This window comes from Acanthochromis polyacanthus, chromosome 23 (genome assembly GCF_021347895.1).
Source record: "Acanthochromis polyacanthus isolate Apoly-LR-REF ecotype Palm Island chromosome 23, KAUST_Apoly_ChrSc, whole genome shotgun sequence".
In the NCBI taxonomy this organism is placed as follows: Eukaryota; Metazoa; Chordata; class Actinopteri; family Pomacentridae; genus Acanthochromis; species Acanthochromis polyacanthus.
The window spans coordinates 19,072,504-19,095,561 of NC_067135.1; the positions used below are offsets into that span (position 1 = coordinate 19,072,504).

The window sequence follows — 23,058 nt, forward strand, 5'->3', positions numbered from 1 at the left end:
TCGGCGCGCGCTTTGCGCGCACATCATGGACCTCACCTATTCCAAAATCCTGGCTACGGCCCTGAATGTGGGCCCTGATTTAAAATGAGTCGGACACCTCTGCTTTAAAGTATAAAGGCCGCAACTTTTACACCTGAGTAAGTGTCCAAGTGGTTAAGATAGATACACCATTCCCGGACCATTTGCTGTCTGTCTCTCTTTCTCTACAGTGCCCTGTCACATGGCTGTTAGATGTGCACAAGGTGACAGTAATTACAGTGAAGTATTTGTGTAACTGTGGCAGGAGATAGGGCATAGGTCACAGCTGTTACATAACGAGACGTTGCCTCAGGGGTCAAAGTTTCAAAGTGAACCACCTGGCACATGTTGACAGGGGGGAAAAAAACCCACAATCCACCTCCTCCACAAGTAGCAAGCAGTTTTAGATTTATTTTTCAAATGCAGGAAAGTGTGTGACAATATTCAACAAATGTAAAAAAAAAAGAAAAGAAAAATCCAAACTCATTTACTTAACCAAGGTGTTTGTGTGTTTTAAATATTTCTCTCAATATCTTAAACTCTCACCACAGGAAACTTGTTTGTTTTTATAAAAGTGGCATCACGTCTCTGATTCTTCCAAACCTGCAGCGTGCTCTGTCAGCACGGTGCCTTACAAATATGTACATGCAAGTGGATGCATATAAAAAAACAAAAACTAAATGGATTTTGCATCAGATGCAGTCTGTTTTCAGATTTACGGCTTCATCGCGAGTGCAGGGCTTGTCAACGGTTCCCAGGAAATGTTTAGTTCCAGTTCTTGAAGAACTGCTTGAAGATGATGGTCTCCTTCCCCTGAGGCAGAATTTCCACCTGCAGCACAGTGCACAGATTTTTATTGCTGCTTACATAAAGAGAGGAGTTACAATTACGTGGAGGTGATAATGAAGACCTATAAATCTAAATTATTCCTAAACAAGCTGCTGCAATAGACTGCAAGAAATACCACTTATCATGGTGTTTACACAGTAAGAGAACGCATCAGCCATTGCCTTATACACTGCTCAAAAAAATTAAAGGAACACTTTTTAATCTAAGTATTGCCTCAAGTAAGTCAAACATGTGGGATACTGATCTGGTCAAGTAAGTAACTGAGGGGCTTTTTAGTCACTTTCAGCTGCTTTGGTGTTGATAAAATTAACAACAGATGCACTAGAGGGGTAACAATGAGATGACCCCCAAAACAGGAATGAGTTTACAGGTGAAGGCCACTGACATTTTTTTCCTTCCTAATATTGTCTGACTGTTTTTCACTAGTTTTGCATTTGGCTAGGGTAAGTGTCACTTCTGGTAGCATGAGGCGATACCTGGACCCTACAGAGGTTCCACAGACAGTCCAACTCCTCCAGGATGGCACATCAATGCGTGCCATTGCCAGAAGGTTTGCTGTGTCTCCCAGCACATTCTCAAGCGCATGGAGGAGATTCCAGGAGACAGGCAGTTAGTCTGGGAGAGCTTGACAGGGCTGTCGAAGGTCCTCAACTGATCAGCAGGACAGGTATCTGCTCCTTTGTGCATGGAGGAACAGGATGAGCACTGCAATAGCTCTACAAAATGAGCTCCAGCAGACCACTGGTGTGAATGTCTCTGATCAAACAATCAGAACGAGATTTAATGAGAGTGGTCTGAGGGCCCAGCGTCCTCTAGTGCCCGCTGTGCTCGCTGACTGGCACCGTGGAGCTCGGCTGGCAACACAGGAATTTGCAAGTCCACCACTGGTGCCCTGTGCTCTTCACAGATGAGAGCAGGTTCACCCTGAGCGCATGTGACAGGCATGAAAGGGTCTGGAGAAGCTGTGGAGAACGTTATGCTGCCTGTAACATTGTTCAGCATGACCTGTTTGGTGGTGGGTCAGTGATGGTGTGGGGAGGCATATCCATGGAGGGACGCACAGACCTCTACAGGCTGGACAATGGCATTCTGACTGCCTTTAGGTATCAGGATGAAATCCTTTGACCCATTGTCAGACCCTACATTGGTGCAGTGGTCCTGGATTCCTTCTGGTGCACGACAATGCCCAGTCTTATGTGGTAAGAGAACTCATGCAGTTCCTGGAGGATGAAGGAACTGATGCCATTAGCTGGCCCCCATGCTCATCTGACCTGAATCCAATAGAACACCTTTGGAACATTATGTTCTGTTCCATCCGACACCATCAGGTTGCTCCTCAGACTGTCCAGGAGCTCAGCGATGCCCTGGTCCAGTTCTGGGTGGAGATGCCTCAGGACACCATCTGTCGTCTCATTCAGAACTTGTCCCGGCATCATCAGTCATGCATACAAGCACATGGAGGCCATACAAACTACTGAATACCATTTTGAGTTGCTGCCAAGGAATTTCAGCAAAATGGACTAGCCTGCCACATCAGTTTTTCACTTTGATTTTGGGGTGTCTTGAATTTAGCCCTCCTGGGGGTTGATAATTTTCATTCCCATCAAACAATGTGGCATCTTTTCATTCCTAACACATTATCCAGTCCATATCAATGCTAATATCCAGTTTGTTTTTTCTCCACATTTGAAATACGATATGTTTTCAAAGTGTTCCTTTAATTTTTTGAGCAGTGTATATTCTGGATAGAGACTCTTGGTGTATAATGTTTATTCTCTGCAAGTGTTAGAAGCAGACCTGTGTTTTCATCCTGGGGTACTCCATTTGTTCGATGAAGTTGTCTGCCATCTGAAGGGCCACTCTCTTCTCCTCAGCGTTTGCACCATTACCTGACAGTTGATTGCATAATGTGGTTAGTGCTTCTATTTAATAGCTGTTGCATAAATAAAATTCATTGTTAATCTTGAAAAAAACAAACAAACAAGATCACATGCTACCAGTTCTCTGCTATCTGCTAGTTGGATAGTAATGGATTACATGCTGCATGTTGGGATTTCATTATCAGATTACAAAACATAACTATAGTCACCTCAGATTACATTTTTAAAATGTGCAATTAGATTATAGCTACATTGTTAGTGAGTACTTGATTGTATGCAGCACATTGGCACACTGATTCAAAATGTGGATCTTCCATTTTCAATGTAAACAAAAACAATTAACCATTTACCATTAATGTAAATTGAGATGTGGCCTTAAAAACTGCATGAAGACAAAGCTTCGACCATGTTGTAGAAAGCACATGTGTAGTTTATGTCACTACGGTTTCTGAAAGGCTAGTCTGATTTAAACAACTGTAAATACAGAATATGCAAAATGAATTATATCCGAGCTAAAAATGTGAGATGTTTAAAAGAAAAGAAGACTATTTGTGGAACTCAAAATTTTGCAGCTGCACCAACACTTGTAGTATAAGGTGCAATATTTTCTATGTTTGATTTAGAAATAATCCAAAAGTACACTACTGGTCAAAAGTTTTGAGACACTTTCTCATTCAAGTAAATGAGAATCTGTCTCTAAACTTTTGACCAGTAGTGTATTCTATGCCACATAATTTCTATTCAGTAACTGACAACAATTAAAGATAATCTCACCAAACCCTGTTGATTACTAGACTAAAGGTCCTTTAACACCTTTGCAAACTAGAAAAGCACTCAGAGCGCAGCATCTCACCAAGACTGTTCATTCCCTCATCTGGTACTGTCAGAAATGCAGCATTTTGTTTTGTAGGAATGCAGCGTCTGTTTACTTATTGATGATCAGAAATCACGAAAACATGGAATGTGGCCATTTAATATAGATGTACCCTCGAACAAAATGACCTTGCACTGAGCACAAGCGTGTGTTATTCACGTGTAAATTATGTACGGATACCGAATAGCATGTCCAAAATATGGAGCGGGCGACAGGAATTGATGGGACTCCCCCACAATTGAATCAACTGTTTCTTGTATCATTCCCGACGGATAAGTCCCGGTAAGTCCACAGCGGTGGATTTGTAGTAGGATCGCAATCATGTGATCGTCAGCAGGCAGCTCATGTAATGTTCACTTGTTGTCATGGTTACAGTGAGGCCATGCCGCTATCTCACAATGATACAGAAATCTTTAGCAAATCCATGGGTCAAGACTATAAGCCTGCAGGATCTAATCACTTGGTCCATGTGTCATTTCTGACACTGAAAATTTCATCCAAATCAGTTTTAAGACCTGTGGCCCTCACTTCTCATCTGATGAAGACCATGGAGAGGATCATCCTCAGGAATCTACGCCCCCTGGTGAGCCCCAATCTGGACCCCCTGCAGTTTGCTTACCAATTGAACATTGGAGTGGATGATGCAGTCTACCTGCTGCACAGATCGCTGACTCACCTGGAGGACACCGGCAGCACTGGGAGGGTCATGTTCTTTGACTTCTCCGGTGCTTTCAACACAATCCACCCTTCTCTGCTCAGGGCGACGCTTGAGGGAGCGGGAGTAGACTGTCACCTGGCTGCTTGGACCATCGACTACCTCACCAACAGACCACAGTATGTGAGGCTTCAGAATTATGTTTCTGATGTAGTAGTCAGCAGCATGGGGGCCCCACAGGGGACAGTGCTCTCTCCCTTTCTCTTCATCCTGTACACATCGGACTTCCACAACTACTCTGGGAGCTGTCTCCTCCAGAAATTCTCTGATGACACAGCCATTGTTGGATGTGTGTCTAACGGGGACGAGCGGGAGTACAGGACGGTCATCTCTGACTTTGTCGATTGGTGTGAGCAAAACCATCTGCAGCTTAACACCAGTAAGACGAACGAGATGATCATTGACTTCCGCAGGAGGAGGACACATCAGGCTGCACCGGTGAGCATCCAGGGTACGGACATTGAGGTAGTGAACTCATACAAATACCAGGGTGTTCAACTCAACAACAAACTGGACTGATCACACAACACAGAGGTCCTGTACAAGAAGGGCCAAAGTCGTCTCCACCTGCTGAGGAGACTGAGGTCCGTTGGAGTGTGCAGGACTCTGCTCCGGACATTCTATGACTCCGTGGTAGTGTCTGCTGTTTTCTATGCAGTTGTCTGCTGGGGAGCAGGGAGCATTGAAAGGGACAGAAAGAGACTGAACAGACGTGTCGGGAGGGCCGGTTCTGTGCTAGACTGTTCCCTGGACTCCATAGAGGAGGTGGGTGAGAGGAGGATGTTGGCAAAGCTCACATCCATCATGGACAATCCCTCTCACCCACTGCATGACACTGTGGAGTCTTTAAAGGGGAACTTCAGTTTTTTTCAACCTGGGGTCTGTTTCCATATGTAATTTCATACATGTGAGTGATGGAGAAATGAATTTTCGACATAGCTCCAGTATTTACCCAGGCAGGTAGCTTAGCAGCTCAGCTAGCAGCTCGGCTAGCAGCTCGGCTAACGAAAAGTATGGGGCAGTTGGCCCCCCCCGCGTCAATGTCCGCCCTAACGTGCTTTTTGCCCCACACTGACCGGCTCAGATAGTCTCAACGAGTGTCCCACAACATACTAGAGATGAGAAGTGAACGAAAACCTCCACATTACCTGGCGATCGCTCTTTGTTGTGGTCTGTATCCAAATCTCAGGACGCTAGAAAGCAAATCTTGTTCCGAAATCGCGCGAGAGCTCGCGCCAAAACACCGGTTTTGGCGCGAGCTCTCGCGCGATTTCGTGAGCTCTCACGCGTATGCACTGTACAGCAGATTGTATGTTGTAAAAACTATGGAAATGAAGGTCATCTTTAAATATGTCTAAATTCCTTGAACTTTTACCTACAAATGATAATACCGGTCATGTCAAAGGCTGTGGTATAGATGCCCCTTTATCTGTGGACTCCTACAGAGATAATAATACACAGTAAAAATGAAAGTTCAACTTTTCCTTTTACATGTATTTCATTGTGGAAGACACAGTGCTGTGATTATTCTGCTCTGACTGAAAACAAACATTAAAATATGGTATCTTACAAGGATTTTTGTCACAATCATTCTTTTTTAGATCAATTCAGAAGTGGTTTGCTTTTTTAAAGTAACATTTGAGGCTTTCATTTTAAAAACAGACAATCCATCACCTGAACTAACTTTGTGGACAATATAGAGCTGTATAGTAAGTCTAAGACCTGCTGGAGCTCTTTTAGATATTCTTGTACTCCTCATATCTAAGTGTATCCTATAACTCACCTCCTTGACAAACTCTCAATCATTATTTTTCACCATGTTCATTAAAATTTCATTTCATTAAGATATCGTATATCTGTGGCATCTAACAACGATCACTTTCCTCAGTGTGCATTTCAGTATGCACAAGTATGCTGGTTTGGGGTCAAGTACTACTTCCTCACCTTTCCAGACGAAGATCTTTCCATTGGCGCCATTATCAAGAATAAAGCAGTCGTCACGGACAAGCAGCTCCTTGGCAAATGGGCTCTTCTCTGACACTTTGGTCATTGTCATGGAACCCGTTGCATCGGACACCTGAGGAGTGGATGCAGACAGGTTTGATCTTCTATGTTAAGTTTATCTGAAACGCGAGCTTTTGGTGATGGTGGCTTAAAACATCAATGCTGGTTTCAGTGTTCTGCAGATGGAGTTACCTTGTAGAGGGAGGCAGAGTTGGAAGCATCTGCTTTAGTGTCCTCCTCTGGCGTGCTCTCTGCCAGCTCTGGCATCTGGCCCAAGACCTGCTCACCACAGGAAACCTTTCAGACTTGCAAAAAGCCTTCTTGACTTGATTTTGAACAGGTTTTGATATCAAATGTTGACCTGTAAAGTGTAGAAATCCTATGCATTTTTTTAATCTACACTGTGCCCTGAATAAAACTATTTACCTTGAGCATCTCCTCTGGCTCCTCCCCCTCGCTGGAGTCCACTATACGAGCTTTACCGTGTCGGTCTGTGTCTCGGATCAACGAGGCGATCTCCCGCACTTTCTGCTTCTCGAAGATGTTGGCCTTTGATCCGATCCACGACACAATAGTCTGCAGAGCAGTAAGTCAGCGTGAGATCAGCACAGTGTGGACACATCTTTGTTTTGCTTTGTAAAATAAACACGCTCCGCTTAAAACATCCCCCGCCTTATATATAGTGCCTATAAGTGCAAGAAATAATAATATATACTGGACGATACACCTACAAAATGATACATCTTCACTACAATGAAAACAATCAGGTCAAGGTCATACACCAAAAAAGGCAGATCTACATTATGCACAGGTGGCGTTGGTGCAATATGCATGAAATCCTTCAGGTAGTTTCTGACATATGCACCAGAAACAGAATCAAAAAATATTTAGTGCCTCACAATGACCTTGAAAATCAGGTCAAGGTCATGCACCCGAAAAAGCACATCTACATTACTAACAGGCTTAGTATGTGGAATATGAAGGAAAACCTTCAACTGGTTTCTCAGATATGCTCTGGAAACAAAAAATATTTAAAGTGCCTCACTATGATCTTGAAAATCAGCTCAAGGTCATACACCCAAAAAGGCACATCTACATTACCAACAGGCTTAGTGTGCGCAATATGAGTGAAATCCCTCAAGTAGTTTCTGAGATATGCTCCGGAAACGAAATGTGGACGTACATACGTATGGACGGACGGACGGACATACGGACGGACATGCCCACGCCAATATTCCCCTCCGTGCCTACGGCCGGCGGAGAATAAAAATGTGCTTAAGTTTTACAGATTGTTTCTTTTGCGGTGCACGCTTCATCTCCATCACATTACAGAAAAGCTCTATGATCTTTGACACAGTTTGTCTGTAGCTCTCCTACAGCATGCACGTCCTGATATTGCTGGATTATGTCACCTCTCCAAGGTCAAGGATGAAGCAGTCTCCCTTGTTGAAGCTGCTCCAGGACAGCTCCACCTCCTTGGCACGGATATTGCGTTTCCCTTTGATCTGGTACAATCTGTGCACCGTCCCGCTGCCCTGAGGCCTCCTGAAGCCAGACTCCACTCCACCATCCTGTGAGGTAAGAGCAAATTCATATTAAACATGCTACCCATTTTTGAAATGTTTTATAAAGGGTGACTTGCTGGGAAATGACACAGGGACCTAAACTTTAACATCCTTTTTTGTTTTAACATCCCATTTCCCTGACTGTAAAGGATGATATAAAGTGCACTTTGTCACAGAGGCCATAATATACTGGTGCTGTGTAATGATAAGAGAGATTTTCTAGCAAGATAAAACATGAGTGAAGGGACTTTTTTCATTCAGTTTCCCAGTTAATCATTTCAGTTTCTACTTGCACAATTTTGGAAAACTGACTTTACAAGGTAATTCATGGATTTAACTAAATTACTGTTGGATGCAAATCAAACAGCTTTTTAAAAAATTCCTATGATGTTTAAGAACAATAATATGAACTATTACCACTACAACAATGCATGTTTAATTAATTGGTTTAGTATAAATTGCATAATTTCAAGTAATTCATTCAAGTAATTCAAACCTTGATTGAAAGGTATACAATCCAATGCTTTTGAGAAAAATGATTAATTTTTTTGCAGGAACATTATTCTTATTCTCATTCATCGCTTGACTGGTGAAATAAAGCAGCATCAAGTGTGCAGCTAAGTTAATAAATGAGGCTTTTGCCTGACAGATAAATTCCGTTGAGATATTTCTTTTTCTAATACTGTTGTTTCCACTTTTTGTAGTGTAATATTCTTTGGGTACAATATACTAAAAATATAAGATGATATAATTATTAATGCTAATGCTATTAAACTGAAAAATAAAGTTAACACGTGTATAAAATACATAATGATGAATACTGTAGTAATGACTGAGGTTTTGATGGCATTGTGTGTGTGTTTGTGGAGGACACACACACAGCTGGAAGATCATAAAGTAAAACATGTATTTTTGGTGTAAAGACAAATCATATTCTGTAGGAAAAAAGAAATATGGAGTCATCAAAACATAATGGTGTAAGGCAAGACAACTTTTAAAAGAGGTGTATAAGAAACTTAACCATACATAAAGGTATTATATGCATGAAATCTGTCTCTGTCTGGGCATGTTCTCTGTAGGTTGTGATCTAGGGATGAAATATGATAACCTGACATCAAGATCTGACCAATAGATTTAGAAAATGGTGTCAAAAAAACCTATCTATCAGAAAATATGCCCTTTAGGTGTGGAAACTCGACCAACTCTCACAGCATAAAAGATGATGTACAGCTAAGCATCTCTGGTTTTTCTTGGGGGTGCTAATCACCTCTAATAACTGCTCCTGGATTTTCTGTCGACAATAAAGCCTGCTGCCCTCAAATGCTTAATTCTCCTAGTGATTTTTTAAATATCTTTAAAGAAGCTTTTAAGACATTTGAAGACAGTCAAGTCTTTGAGTCTGGCCATGACTTGGGACTTAGCTTCCACTTCATTTTCAAGGATCCAAACACGTGCACTGCTTCCTGTCATCTCAAGAATCAGGGTTGTCCTGGTTCCTCACCTTGTAGCTGACCCCTCTGGGGAAGAGCTCCATGAACTCTGAGGTCTCAAAGCCCTGAACATGCCTGTGCTGAACTGGATCACCACCCAGGAAGTTGTCCAGCTGGGTGACCAGCATGGCACATGCCACCTGCTCATCCCGAGACGACTTTTCACCTGTAACAGAGAGAATCATTTGTCATAGGGAAAAGTGAAGGATGAATGAAACCTGTTGAATGTTTAAAAATGATGCTTACATAATCTCTTTCTGCCCTTTCTTTTGCCTTTAATTGCTATTTATGTTTCTTGAGATAAAGAAGTGAACAGACAAAGATAACACAGGGCTCATCAATTGTAAACAAGTGGAGGAGGTTGGAAGGTTCAGAGAGATGCATGCTTGAGCAAAGAGAGTGCTCTCCAAGCTGTGACAATCAGCTTAGTGTTACCTAAGCACCGGATACATGCTGGAAACAACAGCCACATTTGAGTACTGTAACAATCCTCGTGCATTTTTAATGAACCCTGCTCAAAAACCATCCCTGTTTCCCTCAGGACCTCTTTTCCTCTCCCATGATCTCTCCATCCCTCGCCATCCAGCCTCTCTCCCTCACACAATGATGCAGCACCGTGTCTCATGTGTTATCACCATTAGTGGGAGGGCTATTAGCTTTTCAGCCACAGCACTGAGCCAGGTTTAGGTGTGCAGTAAGCACCAGACAATGATTAGCTCTTTGGCCCTGTGGGATAACATGGAAATAAGAGAGACATCACTTCTTCCTATGTAAACTCTGTCTGAACTGGAGAGTCTTTCTCAGCCTTTTAGAAAAGACAAAAAAAGCCATCTGCAAAAAAAAAAAAATCCCATTACTTCCCACACTGCATGTAGGCATCTAAGGTCCTATTATCACACTTGAACTTGTTTTATGGCGCTTATTCAGGTGGTTTTCTTCTGACTACATCCTTGCTGGTTTTGTATCTACTCTTAGATGTACACAAGATTCAAAAGTTTTTGGTCACGTAGAAATGTGAATTTTTGATAGAAAAGCATTTTTTTCAAGGGGAACAACATCAAACTAATCAGGAATACATTCTAGACATTGTTAATGTGGTAAATGACTATTGTAGCTGAAAATGGAAGATTTTTAATGGAATGTCTACATAGGAGTACAGAGGAACATTTCCAGCAACCATCACTCTTGTGTTCTAATGCTACATTGTGTTAGCTAATGGTGTTGAAAGGCTCATCGATGGTTAGAAAACTCTTGGTCAGTTATATTAGCACATGAATAAATGTATGAGTTTTCACAGAAAACATGAAATTGCCCCTAACTTTGGAACGGTAGTGTATGTTGCTTTGGATAAAAGCGTCTGCTAAATGAAACTGTACAATTGTAGGAATGGAAGTCAAAAGGTTTTGATATGTGCCACTTCAGCTTTAAGTGGATTATTTTGTCTTCTTTCACTTTGATTGTCTTCTTATTCAGATACCAATTGGCTTAAAAGGAACCGTATGGCTTTAATAACAATCACACGCTTCTAAATATTATCCCTTGGATTCAAACGAGATATTACTTTTTTATGTGACAGATCCACATGATATGATCCAGATGTGTCTCCAGTCTCTCACCTATCCACATGTGGAGGTCAGCTCCCTGTTCACCACGGTTGTCCAACACCAGATAGGAGTCTCCGTTATAGAAAGCTCCCACCTCAGAGGCATCCAGCAACACCGCCTTCATTTTTTCCACCCTCCACACCCAGAGACCTGGCAACTGGACCTCTGGGCCGAACTGACCTGGTGCTGCTTGGAAGGGGAGCATACTGTGTGGAGGAAAGAAAAAGAAACAGGGAAGAAAGACAAAAGTAAAGGACAAGCTTTCGTAAAACAGTCAGATGAGTTACACATGAATCCTCTTCTATGGGAAGGGAAGAAGTTAGCTGAAAGAGGAAGTGCAAACACATGGTGTTGAGTCACTGTCTGTATATAGATATAGATGTCTAGTTTGTTGTTGGAATAAGGAACGCAAGTAGAAGTTAAACCCACGGTGGGTTGAGCAGGAAATCTGTTGAACTTCTAACAAGGAGGTGACTGACTGGGTGAAGGAAAGATATCAGGACAAGTTTTTAGTAATCAAGAGACAGTGTGATACATTTACATTAAAATGAAAATCTTAATATTCAACCTCCAAAACAAAACTTGGTTGAAATGGCTTTGTTGATTTCTGCTTCTTTTGTGAAAAGACACTTTTCAACATCTGTCCTTCACTGTTAAGACTATTACTTGTGACGTGTAAGACAGACTGTGGGTGGGACTTTGCTCAAGACAGACAGAAGTGTCACAACCTGGCTCAAAGGAAGGACAGAAATGGAGATGACCCATGGCAAATTAAAGTTAAATGCAATTTATTAACAAAACTGAGGTAAATGTGCAATCAGTTCGTCAGTAATGTCCATAGTAAATGGATGTGTGATCATGTGTGTGAGAAAAGAAAATCGCTTCACCAAACCAACCAAACCAAACCATACCCTAGGAAACCCAAGAGAAAATGGAGGATGAGCACCAATGCCAGCTAAACACCAGTTTATATAGGAGACAACCCAGGTGTCAGCAATCAGGTGAGCAGTGCACCCAGGTGTCGGCCATCATGGCCAATGAGCCACTCTCCCAGCTCCTAGCAACAAGCTGAACAGGAACAGGTCCTGAGGCCTAGGAGCTGTCACAGAAGATTCAATTCAATGCAATTTTATTTATATAGCGCCAACTACAGTCAAATTGTCTCAAGACGCTTTACAGAACCCATATGCCTGACCCCAGAGCCAGCCCCACAAAAAACACAATAATACCGCTAATCAGAAAAATGCTGAATATTGGGTTTGACAATCAACCAGGCTGGTAATCAATGACCTAATTTTTTTTGAAAGTTATTTTTTGGCCTTTTTGGCTTTACTTGATTGGTCGCTGAAGAGGCAGACAGAAAAGTGGAGAGAAGAACAGGGGGGAACCCAGGTCACTGCGTCGGGAACTATAGCCCCAGTTCCCCTTGTTAAGCTATCTGGGTGCACAATAACCTAATTTTTACCATAAAGTTTCCTTAATGAGTGCTCCTCATACGGAAAATGAATTGTTTAGATGTACACTACCGTTCAAAAGTTTGGGGTCACCCAGACAATTTCATGAAAACTCACACATTTATTCATGTGCTAACATAACTGAACAAGGGTTTTCTAATCATCAGTGAGCCTTTCAACACCATTAGCTAACACAATGTAGCATTAGAACACAGGAGTGATGGTTGCTGGAAATGTTCCTCTGTACCCCTATGGAGATATTCCATTAAAAATCATTTCCAGCTAGAATAGTCATTTACCACATTAACGATGTCTAGACTGTATTTCTGATTCATTATTGTCATCGTCATTGAAGAAACTGCTTTTCTTTCAAAACGAAGGACATTTCTAAGGGACCCCAAACTTATGAACAGTAGTGTAGCTGAAGGTGATTTAACTGAATTCGACACACACACTCATGCACAAACACACACACACACACACACACACACACACAAACCACAAGCTCTTTAAGAGTGACAGAGTGGAGGATGTAGTCAGTGTGACGAGAGCAATTACACTTAGACTCGACACAGAATGACGGCTTGTGTTGCTTCCTAAAGACCACGAGCTACATTACTTCACTCACTTCATCCCTTTTATGCAACTCAACACCAAATGGGCCACGCTAACACACTAGCATCATTGCACAAAACAGGTGTGACCCAATGCAAGCTGAATTACATGTGAGAACAAGCCAGGTATGAACTCTGTCAGGTCACTCGTTCTCTGTTTACTGCCTTCCCCACCCAGTTGACACACTTGTCAATTTTACAGCTTTGTCAGCCAACCACACGTCCACATCTTTATGTTGTCTTTCTTTTTATGGTCTCGCACCATGACCCACTGTAAGTTACGTGGCAAGATGAGCCAGAACTGACATACATTTTATGGGTTACCGTTTTCATGGTATGTCTCTGTCACAGCTCACAAATCATGTTAATTAATTACACTCTTTGCTCAAATCTCAGGCAAGCTGAATAAAGTGATACTGCACTTGTTAAAGAATGGGAAAATGTCAGCTACTGAAAAAAAAAGTCCTATATCAACCATAAATTGGAATCACTGCCTCTCTGAAACTATCGTCTGTATTTCCAGTACATGCTTTATAGGGGCTTTGCTTTTCTTAATTCATATTTTACTGCTCTATATGTATGGCTGTACCTTTTTTGTTGTGCACTTGCAACTCTATCTACGTATGGGCTCAGTGCTGTAGATATTTATGCTGTGGGCTAACTAAGGTAAATAACTAAAAAATCTCTATCAACTGAGATAGGTTGTGAGATATGACTGAAAGATCAAGGACAGAGTAAATGGACTTTGAGGTATGTTTTTCTACAGACACTCTTTCTAAGGTCAAAACTAACCTTTCACACTCAGAATTACTGTTGGTGAAGAAGAAAGCAAAAAAACAACAACTTATATTTAATTCAATCCAATGATTTCGCCATACTTTCAGCCCTCAGAGAGCTTAAACTGTTTCCCCAGTCAAGAATGAACTTCCTCATGCAAAATATTGTTTGACTAGATTTTAAAAAAAATTCAACTACTGCAGGTCCAGCGCATACTTCTTCAGAAGTTATCTAATGCATTTCTTAGCATTCTTTAGCAGATGGAGATAGATCTAATAATCATGGGATTTATACTCATGTAATGCGACTAAACGGACAGTTGTTTTCTTTAAGTGAGCTACTGCATCTCAAGCCACTGAAAGCCAATTGAAAACTAAGTAAGCAGGCCTTGAGCAAAGTTTTTTTTTTAAATGTTGTCAGACAATAAACGTTAAGCTTGTCTTCTGTCATCCAAAAGCCACTAAATATTTCCAGAACAACTATTATCTAATTCTAACATATCTATGCATAATGGCGGTTTCATATATTTCATATATTTGCATTTTTGCTTCTATGGATCAAAATCTTAAGGCTTTTCCTAGATTACAACAGACAAACATTTGAAGCCTTATCATGACTGTTGTGCAGCTACACCAATCTGCAGAGGTTTCATGACAAGAAAAGTCCTGAAGATTTATGAGGTTTGTGATACTTTCACAGTAAACTGTGAGAGCCATGTACTTACAACTGTGGTGAAATATTTTGCGCTTTCTTGGAATCCTATCGTATAGATTCTGTTTCAGTTGTGTGCTGCAGCGGATCAGTCAGAACTGAGTTAGCTGAAGACACTTAACAAATTTGTAGACTGTGAGCCATAAATGGGCCAGGCACAAGCCAGACTGAGAGTGTCACAGTGTGACAGAAAATCTGAACGCATAAAATGGTAACATAGAGGTGGAGAGGAGCTAAGGGGGCAAAGAAACAGAAAAAGGCCCGAGGCAGCACATGCAGAGGCCCTCAGGTTAAGGTTACAATGCTTGGACAGCCACTCCAAGAGTAAGTAAGGACGCACAGAAAAAAAGCCCTGGTCCACTTAACTGCATGATCTCCTCTGGTACCTCCGGCATGCTGTCTGAGTCCGGCTCCATTCTGCGTGCCCACTGGAGTGTGTGTGTGTTGTGTGTGCGAGGTTGTAAGGTATCGAGAGGTCTGGCGTGGAGGAGTGTTCGAGCTCACCTGGCCTGGTTAGCTTATATGTGGGAGGTAACTAGAGCCGAAGTGATGAAAGCCTACCTGTGGCCTGTGGACGGGATGCCGCGTGGGGGGGAGGGGTAGAGTCGGGTTCCTACTTCATGGCTAAAGCTAAACACCAAGCCAATAATTACTGAGAGAGCAAGCTCCTCCATCTTTTCACTTATTTCTTACCCAATGTCTTGCTATGGCAACAACAGATGGGTGTGAGAGGAACCATTTTCAGAGCAGTGCTGCAGTTAGAACTTACAGGCCTCAGATATGCTCTTGTAGTGACTCCCAGCCTCTCAGTCTTTTCCAAACAACCCTGCCCCACCACTGCTAGTTTATCTAAACTCCCAAGTACAAAATAGAATGGCTTGACTGAGACTGATGATAGTGATGTCACCTAGAATAACTTGATCTGTGGGGAACCAGGATATGCTGATGAACTGGAACCAGGCATGCATGCACTAGAGATGAAGATGGATATGGAATTGATGGAATGGTACTACAGCAGCAGGCCCAATGAAAGGGAGTGTTTGATGGGTAGGAGACTCACAGCTCTGGAAGCCAGACTGAAGAGGTACACAAGGGAAGCAGCAGCCAAGAAAATAAATGGTTTGTGAAAGCGTGTACTCCCAACAACACAAGGGCAGACCCACCCAAAGCTGAGACTGAACGATACCGAAAAGACATCTAGGAGAAAGAGGCATCACAAAATACCAATGCCAAGACGGTAGTGGACCTGTCAAGCCTCCCAGAACAAGAATCATTCATCATCACACAAGACAGACATCCAACAATGAGTCCAGTGCTTCATGATTGAAGAGCTGGACAAGACCCGACATGATCCACTCCTACTGTCTGAAGAAGCAAATTCCACACAATGCATGGAGGTTTCCATCTTGATTTTCTTACACAACAGAATCCTGTTCTCACCACAGCATTTTTTTTTCTGTGAAATGTTCTTTGGACTGCTTTTCAGCAATTTGACTTTTGACTTTATGGTAGTATGTTATTAAAAAGCATAAAAGAAAGATCTTGTGTATGTCCTCATTAAGATAGGGAAGTTTAGTTGATATGTGTTCTAATGACTGACTTACAGGCATGAACAAAAGTCTAAATAATACACTTTAGAGACCATGTATATCATGTTAGTTTTGCAAACTAATGTAGAATGTATGCACTAATAATATTAATACACTTCATGGGCCTTTTCTGAGTTTTAGTTGGCTCTTCAGAAATATTAAAAGTGATTATGTCAAAGGTTTATTTTTTATGCACAGGTGATCATTTAAGCAATTTAATGCTTAAAGTACAGCTTCTTATCTGTGCAATCTACTGTCTCCCGTCTGCTTTTTTGATATAAACAGAATAACTTCGGGTGAACTTCTACTGTTGACCCTAATTTTCATCATATTATGAACTAGAGGCAGGAGTAGTTTAAAGTTCCATCGAAATCATTTCTATAATCCAATCTAGTCATTTAAACCAGGGATACAATGAAAGGAAATATATTCAAAGGTGAGACTGGATAATGTCACTGAACAGAAAACAAGTAAGCCTGAGATGGTAGAAGATAAAACTGAAGCCCTTTTGGCCTTGTCTACTGGAGCGTCAAGTGCAGCAGACAGAGAGAGAAACAGGAGTTTAGATGGAGACACAAGGTCACAGATAGGCTGCAGGGGTCACTGAACCAATCCACCATTCATGCGCCGTTAAGCAGATAGAAATATGAGAGCAGACAATATACAGAGCAGCAGACCTGAGAGCAATCTGCCATTTGATGATCAGCAGATACCATGTGTATACAGTGTACGCTTATGAGAATAAGACACTGAAATCAAGCCAGAGTGATGCAGATGGGGAGAAATGGAGAAGACCAAGAAACAAAGAGCAGTGAGAGAAGAAATATAGTATCATATTAATGATACTTGAACATGTTAGAAATGATTTTGATTCTATGTGAATGCCAGGCTTCCTGTATAACAGGAAAGAGACGGAGTTTGAATGTAACGGTGGACGCCAGACAGAGTGGAGTCCCGTGAAGTAAAACTAAAGCTTCATTGTCCTCCATGTGAGATTCCACAAGTGATTTTAGGAGGAGGAATGTGATAAGCAAACAGGGTGAAAGTATGAGTAAAAGCAAGCAAAGAAGGAAGGAACCAGACAAAATGAGCAAAAACAAAATTTCATTTTAAGACTTACCATGCTAGCTGGGTTGGTGGTGGGACAGAAGACATGTCTGAGCAGTAGATGGAAAGAAAAGTGATGCAAGGAGAAACTCGCTCCTAAATGCACAAATTCTTTTCCTCTTTCACTCCGACACACATGCACACAAGAGATTTCCTGTGTCAGGGTTGCGACAGCTGAAGCCCGGCCCTCTGACTCAACCACAAAAGAAGAAAGAAAAACGGAAACTTGATTAAAATCTGCTTAGAGTGAACGCAGCAGCTAACTGATGTTGTTTGTCTTTTTCTATTATTTTTGGTTGTTTCATGAAATCCTTTAGTGTTCCTTTCCATTGTCTCCTCATACTATCATAACTCACATACTTTATTTTGTAATGTGTGTTATATTGCCCACTGTTAAAATGTAAAAGAATGCTGCAATGTTGTAGCTAATAGTGATCCTAATCAATTAAACTAAAAAGGGTTGTTTCTGTCTAAAAATATTAACTCTCTTCAACATCAGCGTTGCTTTCAGTCTGAGTATCAGTGACTCACAAAGTTGCTCACTGTTTCTGCAGTTGGTAAATATCACCAAAGCAACTGATCCCAACACAGTTCTTAGTCATTCAAGGATATCCCCAGTCCAACACACCCATTAGGGCAGCACAGTTGAGCCTTAGGTAATTCAGCAGTTTCGCCTGTAGAATAAACTATGATTCAACGTTTTCACAGGTGGAGATTACTGAGCTGAAGAATCTTCTTGCGAAATAGGATTACCACTTATCTGCAAAGAGGTGTGACCAAATGGGAGATGTATTTTTTAGATAATTTATGCAAGATAATTGGTTATCTAAGGCAAAAACCTTACTGTCTTGAACTTGCCAATAAAACTGAAAACATTAAGATAGACTGTAGAAACAGATTAGGGTTAGGGCTAGCTTTGCACTATGCATGGAGCTACAATAGCAGTAAAAAGTTTGGACACACCTTCTCATTTTATGACTTTTACACTGTAGATTCTCACTGAAGGCATTGCAACTATGTATTAACATAAATCGAATTATGTAGTAAACAAAAAGTGTGAAATAAGTGAAAACATGTTTTATATTTTAGATTCTTCAAAATGGCCACCTTTTGCTTTAGTTACTGTTTTGCTCACTCCTGTTCTTCTCTCCGTGGGCCTCATGAGGTAGAACCTGAAATGGTTTCCACTTCACAGGTGTACCCTGTCAAGGTTAATTTGTGGAATTTCTTTGCCTTCTTAATGGGGTTGGGATCATCAGTTGTGTTGTGCAGCAGTCAAGTTGGTTCACAGTTGACAGCCCTATTTGACAACTCATAGAATCCATATTATGTCAAGAATCAATCAGCTAAGAAAAGAGAAATGACAGTCAGTCATTACTTTCAGAACTGACGGTCAGTCAGTCCATAAAATTGCAAAAACTTTGAATGTTTCCCCAAGTGCAGTTGCAAAAACCATCAAACGCTACGACGAAACTGGCTCACATTAGGACCATCCCAAGAAAGGAAGACCAAGAATCACCTCTGCTGCTGAGGACAAGTTCATCCGAGTCACCAGCGTCAGAAATCGCAAGTTAACAGCACCTCAGATTAGAGCCCAGATAAATGCCACACAGAGTTCTAGTAGCAGACACATCTCTACATCAACTGTTCAAAGGAGACTGAACCAATCAGGACTTTATGGTCAAATAGCTGCTAAGAAACCACTACTAAGGAAATGCAACAAGCATAAGAGATTTGTTTGAGTCAAGAAACACAAGGAATGGACATTAGACCAGTGGAAATCTGTGCTTTGGTCTGATGAGTCCAAATTTGAGATCTTTGGTTCCACCTGCCGTGTCTTTGAGCAACACAGAAAAGGTGAATGGATGGTCTCTGCATGCATGCTTCCACCATGAAGCATGGAGAAGGAGGTGTGATGTGTGAGGGTGCTTTGCTGGTGACACTGTTGGGGATTTATTCAAAACTGAAGTCACACTGAACCAGCACGTTGCAGCGACATAACATCCCATTCAGTTTGTGTTTAGTTGGACCATCATTTATTTTTCAACAGGACAATGACCCCAAACACACCTCCAGGCTGTGTGAACCCAAACCAGATGGTTTGGGATGAGATGGACCACAGAGTGAAGAAAAAAGGGCCAACAAATGCTCAGCATCTCTGGGAACTCCTTCAAGACTGAAAAACACTTCAGGTGACTACCTCAGGAAGCTCATCCAGAGAATGCCAAGAGTTTGCAAAGCAGTAATGAAAGCAGAGCCCTTCTAAAATATAAAAAATGTTTTGATTTATTTCACACTTTTTTATATCCTACATAATTCCATATGTGTTCATTCATGGTTTCAATTCAGTGAGAATCTACAATGTAAAGAGCCATGAAAACAAAGAAAAAAACATTAAATGAGAAGGTGTGTCCAGACTTTTGAATGGTAGTGTATACATGTTTAAGCTTTTGGCAATATAGACATGCTAATATCTTTTGAAAAAAATCATGTTCATTCTGCCAGTAGAGTTTCAGAGATTGACTTAATCAATGGTGGCACAAAACCTTACAAAGACTTTTTATGTTGGCTTTTCCTGTATTTGTCTCACATCTACATATGCTAAACCACATACACCACACACCACACAGCATACAGCATTTAAGCTATTTAAGGTGAAAAGGAGAAAAAAACAGATGTGGGGATTTTGAAGCGTCACTTATGGATTACTTTACGAGCTCTGTGTGGTAAAGTTCACATCGTTCTGTGTGCGTCATTTGATGACTCTTTTCCTGGTAGAGGTCAGTCTGAAGACGGTTTACTACCTGTAAGTGAAAGAGAATGAAACATCTCTCTATGAATATGAAACACTTGTAGTATTGTGCTCTAAAAAGAAAGTGACAAGCTACACACATCCCTGAAGCCTGTAGCAGTGGTGCAATGCAATAAAGTACATCTACTCAAGTCCTGCACTTGTACACTGCTCAAAAAAATTAAAGGAACACTTTTTAATCTAAGTATTGCATCAAATCAGTGAAACATGTGGGATACTGATCTGGTCAAGTAAGTAACTGAGGAGGTTTTTAGTCAGTTTCTGCTTTGGTGTTCATAAAATTAACAACAGATGCACTAGAGGGGTAACAATGAGACAACCCCCAAAACAGGAATGAGTTTACAGGTGAAGGCCACTGACATTTTTTTCCTTCCTAATATTGTCTGACTGTTTTTCACTAGTTTTGCATTTGGCTAGGGTAAGTGTCACTTCTGGTAGCATGAGGCGATACCTGGACCCTACAGAGGTTCCACAGACAGTCCAACTCCTCCAGGATGGCACATCAATGCGTGCCATTGCCAGAAGGTTTGCTGTTTCTCCCAGCACATTCTCAAGCACATGGAGGAGATTCCAGGAGACAGGCAGTTAGTCTGGGAGAGCTGGACAGGGCTGTTGAAGGTCCTCAACTGATCAGCAGGACAGGTATCTGCTCCTTTGTGCATGGAGGAACAGGATGAGCACTGCAATAGCTCTACAAAATGAGCTCCAGCAGACCACTGGTGTGAATGTCTCTGATCAAACAATCAGAAAGAGATTTAATGAGAGTGGTCTGAGGGCCCAGCGTCCTCTAGTGCCCGCTGTGCTCGCTGACTGGCACCGTGGAGCTCGGCTGGCAACACAGGAATTTGCAAGTCCACCACTGGTGCCCTGTGCTCTTCACAGATGAGAGCAGGTTCACCCTGAGCGCATGTGACAGGCATGAAAGGGTCTGGAGAAGCTGTGGAGAATGTTATGCTGCCTGTAACATTGTTCAGTGTGACTGGTTTGGTGGTGGGTCAGTGATGGTGTGGGGAGGCATATCCATGGAGGGACGCACAGACCTCTACAGGCTGGACAACGGCATTCTGACTGCCTTTAGGCATCAGGATGAAATCCTTTGACCCATTGTCAGACCCTACATTGGTGCAGTGGTCCTGGATTCCTTCTGGTGCACAACAATGCCCAGTCTTATGTGGTAAGAGAACTCATGCAGTTCCTGGAGGATGAAGGAACTGATGCCATTAGCTGGCCCCCACGCTCACCTGACCTGAATCCAATAGAACACCTTTGGAACATTATGTTTTGTTCCATCCGACACCGTCAGGTTGCTCCTCAGACAGTCCAGGAGCTCAGCGATGCCCTGGTCCAGTTCTGAGAGGAGATACCCCAGGACACCATCTGTCGTCTCATTCAGAGCTTGTCCCGGCATCATCAGTCATGCATACAAGCACATGGAGGCCATACAAACTACTGAATACCATTTTGAGTTGCTGCCAAGGAATTTCAGCAAGATGGACCAGCCTGCCACATCAGTTTTTCACTTTGATTTTGGGGTGTCTTGAATTTAGCCCTCCTGGGGGGTTGATAATTTTCATTCCCATCAAACAATGTGGCACTTTTCATTCCTAACACATTATCCAGTCCATATTAATGCTAATATCCAGTTTGTTTTTTCCCCGTATTGAAATACGATGTGTTTTCAAAGTGCTCCTTTAATTTTTTTGAGCAGTGTATATTGAGTATCTCCTCTGTTACGCTACTTTCAGCTTCTACTCCACTTTATTTTAGAGACAAATGCTGTACATTGGACTCCACTACATTGGCTTCAATGCTCTAGTTATTAGTCATTACTTTGCACATTCAAATTAAAATATACAATACAAATTGATCAAATTGTGTCGTAGTATAAAGCCATTCCCTAGGGTTTATTGTTATTTTTAGGACTGGCACAATTGAAGCTATGCAGTGCTTTATCAGTCATTTGTTATCAGATTGTCACATAATCAGCTGTTTCACTGAAACACGGTCATGCTGAGGTTGGCACGGTCATGCTGAGGTTGGACTGATAATGACTGAACCGATGGACTTATGGCATTTAAGCTGCTGTTTAACTGAGTCTGTGAATAAGGTGAACAAGTTGTAAATTTAACCCACCCTCTGTGTTCACACTTTACCTGTAAATATTCCAGATGAGTATACAGTGAGCTGAGAGTGCCCCCAAGAAGAGAGTGAGTCCACATTAGAGGTTTAGTTGTGTTCACATTATGTTATGTGTTGACACCTGCTTGTACTGATTTACTAAAGTGAGATTGTCTTGATAGATAGATAGATAGATAGAGAGATAGATAGATAGATAGATAGATAGATAGATAGATAGATAGATAGATAGATAGATAGATAGATAATAAACATAGTCATACTCTACTCAGCTTGAAATGCAGTTACCTTAAAGGTCCCATATTATGCTATTTTTCAGTCACGTCATATAGGTCTCGGAAGCCCAAAAACATAGAATTTAAGTTTGTTCGCCCCAAAATCATCCTTTGTTCGGAGTTTCAGCGGTCGAAAAATTCACTCTCACCAGCCCTCCTCAGAACAGGCTGTTTCTGGGCCTGCTTCCAGGTATGCAAATGAACGCATCTGTCCACTCCCCCTCCCCTCTCTGGGAGAGGACATGCTCAGTGCTACATTGGTGTCAGAAGTGGGATGGTGCTCGCCCGACTGCAGATGGAGGAAGAACTGAGGGAGCTCCAACAAGCTGTCACCGAGGGACTGAGCCGCCTCTTGGGAACAAATCCAAGAGGAAAAGAGCCGGCCAGCGGAGAGTTCGCTCCCGTAATCTCCGACAGCTCCACCACACCAAGAACCCGCCGCCCCTTGATGAAACGGTGGGCCGCCACAGGCAGCAGCCGCTAGCAGGAGAGATGCTCCGGCGGCCGGCTGCCGGAGCATCTCCCCAGCCGCCGGCAGCCAGCCAGGGGGTTCTGGAGCGGCAGTTCCCTCACAGCACCACTCT

The 23,058-nt window shown here is 42.0% G+C and overlaps 1 protein-coding gene across 1 annotated transcript; it reads right to left on the bottom strand.

The window, feature by feature from the left end:
* Positions 1–409: 409 nt before the first annotated feature.
* Positions 410–17,426, bottom strand: capgb (capping protein (actin filament), gelsolin-like b). Its single transcript, XM_022210711.2, has 9 exons — positions 17,265–17,426; positions 11,012–11,205; positions 9,407–9,561; positions 7,753–7,911; positions 6,767–6,916; positions 6,533–6,619; positions 6,281–6,413; positions 2,665–2,756; positions 410–849 (listed from the first exon to the last, which is right to left on the bottom strand). The coding sequence occupies exons 1-9, from the start codon at positions 17,297–17,299 to the stop codon at positions 784–786; spliced, it is 1,071 nt and encodes a 356-aa protein (XP_022066403.2). The 5' UTR covers positions 17,300–17,426; the 3' UTR covers positions 410–783.
* Between the last annotated feature and the right edge of the window lie 5,632 nt (positions 17,427–23,058).

Coding starts and splice junctions, on each gene's coding strand:
- capgb (XM_022210711.2), bottom strand. CDS start 17,299: ATGTCTTCTGTCCCACCACCAACCCAGCTAGCATG. Junction 9,562..11,011: donor TGACCTCCACATGTGGATAG/GTGAGAGACTGG, acceptor TCTCTGTTACAG/GTGAAAAGTCGTCTCGGGAT. Junction 6,414..6,532: donor ACTCTGCCTCCCTCTACAAG/GTAACTCCATCT, acceptor TCCACTCCTCAG/GTGTCCGATGCAACGGGTTC.